Source organism: Myotis lucifugus, unplaced genomic scaffold (assembly GCF_000147115.1).
Source record: "Myotis lucifugus unplaced genomic scaffold, Myoluc2.0 scaffold_181, whole genome shotgun sequence".
NCBI lineage: Eukaryota > Metazoa > Chordata > Mammalia > Chiroptera > Vespertilionidae > Myotis > Myotis lucifugus.
The window spans coordinates 1,482,973-1,487,592 of NW_005871229.1; the positions used below are offsets into that span (position 1 = coordinate 1,482,973).

The 4,620-nt window shown below is 55.2% G+C and overlaps 1 protein-coding gene across 1 annotated transcript in view; it reads right to left on the bottom strand.

Annotated features, from left to right (window-relative positions):
• Window positions 1-4,620, bottom strand: part of SRRM4 (serine/arginine repetitive matrix 4) — a 343,462-nt gene that overhangs the window by 20,127 nt on the left and 318,715 nt on the right. The window contains 1 exon segment of the mRNA XM_023760416.1: window positions 2,837-2,887. Coding sequence (XP_023616184.1) covers window positions 2,837-2,887 — 51 coding nt within the window.

The following is a 4,620-nucleotide window of genomic DNA, read 5'->3' on the forward strand; positions in this document are numbered from 1 at the left end:
CTGCCGGCCGCCATCTTGATTGGGTTTATTTGCATATAGTCGCTCTGATTGACCTGTGGGTGTGGCTTAAGGTATAGTGAAGGTATGGTCAAATTTACATGTTTGTCTTTTATTAGTGTAGATTCCCTATTTTAAATGGGGGCTCGTTTTTAAAAAATGACACTGTTTGGGGCAAACAAACACACCTGCAGAGTAAATGAGGCCTCTGGGCTGCCAGCTTGTAACCTCAGGCCTGGAAATGGAGTCTAGAATCTTCCCAGGGAGTCAAAAGCCCACTTTCAGGATGAGTCACATCACCGACCCAAAAAGCACGGTCGTCATGGCCACTGTCACTAAAGTCGGTACCTTGACAGCGACTTCAGCTCCTTTTCAATGATAACAAGGACTCGGAAACAGCGGTGGCCACTGAGGGTGTGGATGGTTTGGGCGGAGCCAGGAAGACATGGGGTTAGAGAGGACTATGGGGAGGGAGCGTGATTATTTCCACCAAGAACTCAGGGATCTTGTACTGTGATAACCAGGCCACTGCCCTCGCGTCAAGTCCAAACTCTGACCTCGAACCCCAAGCACCTCCAGGAGTCACCCGTCTAGCTCTGCAGCTTCCTTGCGTGATAGCGCCTGGCCTGGCGGGCTTGAGCAGCTCTGAAATGCTCGTGTTCAGGCTCACACCTTTCCCAGGTCCTGATGTCCTGGTGACAGTGATAAGGAGGCAGGCAACCTGCACTCACACACACTGCAGGCCAGCACTGTGCTCTAGGCATTTTCCTTAAATGGACTCAACTGTTCCTCACAACAACCTATGTAGTAGCTTCCCTATTATTCCCATTTCACAGATGAGGAAACCAAGGCACAGAGAGTGTATGCACTTGCCTAACTGCAACCGAGAATAGTTCCACCTGCATCCTCACCCCCAACCCTGACACCCCCCTCCTGTAGGACGCCCCCTCCTGTAGGATGCCCCCTCCTGTAAGACGCCCCCCTCCTGTAGGACGCCCCCTCCTGTAGGACGCCCCCCTCACTGGCATGCCCTCTTTCCTGCAACAGGGCTCCCACAGCTCCCTGGACTTCCTCCTGCCACTGATGTGCTGCGCCCCGTCCTTGCCTGGCTCTTGTGCCCGCTGCACCGTGAGTTTCCCGAGGCCAGAAGAGAGCTAGCTGCCCTCTGTCCTGAGGCCAGCGCAAGGCCACCACGCCAGGCCTCACTAAGAAGGTGAGAAAAGGGCTGATCACCCCGGGGCCACTGTGGAAAAGCAACCCGGCAGAGAGACTTGCCCCGGAGTGTCCATCCCCCTAGTGTAGTGATTCTCAACTTTTACCGATGCCGCGACCCTTTAATACATTCCCTCATGTTGTGGTGACCCCCAATTTCATTGTTACAAATTGAACATAATTAAAGCATAGTGATTAATCACAAAAACAATATGTAATTATATATGTGTTTTCCGATGGTCTTAGGCGACCCCTGTGAAAGGGTTGTTCGACCCCCAAAGGGGTCACGACCCACAGGTTGAGAACCGCTGCTCTAGTGGTTTCTGGGACTCATTCAGCTCTGGGCACTGGGAGGGCGGCCACTTGCTGCCGGAGGCGGGCAGGCCTGGCCTCAGTGAGGATCCCACCCCGCCCTAGGGTCTGGGCTCGGCCCCTGGCTCTGGGCACTGCAGCCCACTGAGCAAGTGGGGCCGAGGGCGCAGAGAACCACGCTGTCTGTACTTGGCATGAAAGCACATGCCATGCCCATGACCAATAGCTACCTCTTGACTCACACAAGCCTGGGGTGACCAGGAAGCCCCCTGAGCTGACTTGAAGCGCTGCTGCTTCCTTCTGGAGCTTTCTCCGGGCCCCGGGGTGGTGGCAGAAATGCCCTCCTTTGCACTGACCTTGAGTGAAGTGACCTTTGGAGCTGCAAAGCTGAGCGCCCCCCTCTGTGCCCTGCCTTTCATCCCACTGCCTTTGATCCTCGCTTTAGAAGCCTCTTGGCAGGAGATAAAATATTTGTTGGCTGGAAAATACACGCACTAACATTTGCAGGGGATGGAGTAGGTGGGTTGTAACCAAATGCGCTTTTAATTTGGCTGGGAAGTGACCTCGGCAGGAGGCGCCAGCTGATTTGAATTTCTACACCAGCTACAAACCATGAACCCGCTGGGGTCCCAAGATGAGCAAGGGCTCACTGATACCTCTGTGCCCCGAGCTCCAGCAGCCAGGGCTCGGACTCATGTGCACCTCATGAATGTGCATGCATGTGATCATGCCCCCTTACCCCTCGTGCACACACAGCACACGTGTGCACCAGTAAAGATCCCCCCCGAGTGCATAATGCACACAGATATGAGCAGTGCACGCTCAGTGTGTACAATTCACATACAATGGCAGACAGCGCACCTTTGTGCACACAGTCATGCTCACATAAGCACAGGCACACGTATTGCATTCGTATGAACACAAATACATACCACACACACGATGTACCCATATTGCGTACATTTATACACACAGTTCACACAAATGTTTGCATGATGGGAAAACCTATAGACATTTACAAACAACATGTGTGCTACACATGGACACACTGGATACACATAAATACAGAACACAGGCACAGGAGCGCCGCGTTCACACACAAGGGGTGTGCTGGGCACATGGGTGCACACCCTCCACTTGCATGCACACACACACCGATCGTACAGACCACTGTGTGCGCTTACGCCCTCCCAAGCCCACAGAGCGAGGGCACACTCAGCTCTGTCCTCCCTCTCCCGGCCCCCACCCTCTCCTGGCCCCTCCCTGTTCCCGGTCATTGGGCAACTCCCCAGGCTTCCCCGAGATCTCCACTCACTGCTTTTTGTGCCTCTTCTCTTCCCTTCTCTTGCTCTTTGGGCTGGAGGAGCTAAACGAGAAGTGAATGGCCAGTTAATTGAAAGATGCAAAACCCCAGGTAAAGGTAAACATAAACAGCAGTTAAAGTGCGTCACACACAGGGGCCACGGGAACCAGGCTGTCGGGCCGGCACCGCGTCTCCCAGACCGGAGCAGTGGACGCAGACTCTTTCCCCGCAGGTCCAGCTAGAGACACCGGCCCACACTGGCGGGAGGTGTGGGCCGGCTTTGGCAGCTTAATGCTAATAAAAGTAACGATACTACCGCCATTGTTGGAGGCTTTAGTACAGAGTGGACATTCTGCTAAATACTCTGTCAATAACCTCATTTTACCCTCCCCGCACCTATGGGTAGAGGGACAAGTTGACTAAGGACCCATTTTACAGATGTGGACACTGAGCCTCGGAGGAGCCACAATCACACAGGTGAGCGGGGACGTGGCCGCACCGGGCCCCCGGAGCCCACGCTCTTGGCGCCGTGCCATCTGTATCCGAGAGAGGAGAACGAATGTTCAAGGAGACACCGAAGCCCCAGCAAGCTTGGCAGTTGCTGGAATGTTCTGCCCATGAACCTTCAAGCATTTGGGTTTTAGTGTCTTATTTTCTAAGTCAGAGGCTTGGGCTATGGACAGAATGGACAACGATGACCCGAGGTCCCGGCGTAAAGAAACAGAGGCCCCGGAGGGTGAGCGCGATTTGGCCTTCAAGGCCGTGGGTTTCAGGCATCAATAAGAAGCATGACTGGCCAGGCCCTGGGACGGGAGGGCTGGCTCTGCACTGACATCGGACCTTGCCGTGGGCCGCGGATCTGTCTTCATGCTTGAGACTCAGTCGGCGGGTGTGGGGGGGCAGGGCCTCCCTGAAAGACCCAAGTTCAAGTTCCGGCCCCACGGCAGGTGCTGTGCAACATCAGCAAGTGGCCTGTCTATTGGAGACCCTTCCTTGGCTGTGACAGTGAGCGGGGCCCAGGCTGCGGGGCTGAGTGAATGGAGGGCGCCGGTACCACGCCTACTTGTTCCTGAATGAACGGAAGGGCTCTGCACGCCGCCAGCCACTCGCCATGTGGCTGCGCTACTGAGGGAGCCGCGGCCGCTGTCCTGACGCTGCCGGAGACCTGGGTTTACAGTTTGGCTCTGCCACCTTCTGACTGTGTCTGTCTGAGCCTCAGTTTCTTCATCTGTAACATGGGACTGCACCGCACAGGCTGTGATGAGGGTGAGTGGGGATTAAATACACACACTCATGGGAAGGGCTTAGGCGGGCTCCCATGTATGGGGAGCACCCTAGCTGTGTTGGTGTCCCCCAGTCTCCAGTACAGTGGGGTTGCCTCCGTCGCTCAGCTGGGGTCTGGGAAGGCTGGGGTGGGGAGCTGATGTTTCTCTCCATGCCCCACCCCAGGCCTCCGTCAGTGCTCAGATGAGGCTCTGGCAAGTGGGGGAAGCCCCGGAGGGGCACCTGCCGGCGGGTCGGGAGCAGCCCGCTTGCCTGATGGAAGCTGGAAGCTGACTCGGAACTTTCCGGGAGACAGGCCAGGCCATTACTTGGGGGGAAAGTGACACAGGAAGAGGAAGAGGGTGAGCCCAGAGGCTCTAGGCTAGTGGTTCTCAACCTTCTGGCCCTTTAAATACAGTTCCTCATGTTGTGACCCAACCATAAAAATATTTTCGTTGCTACTTCATAACTGTAATGTTGCTACTGTATGAATCATAATGCAAATATCTGATATGCAGGATGGTCTTAGGCGA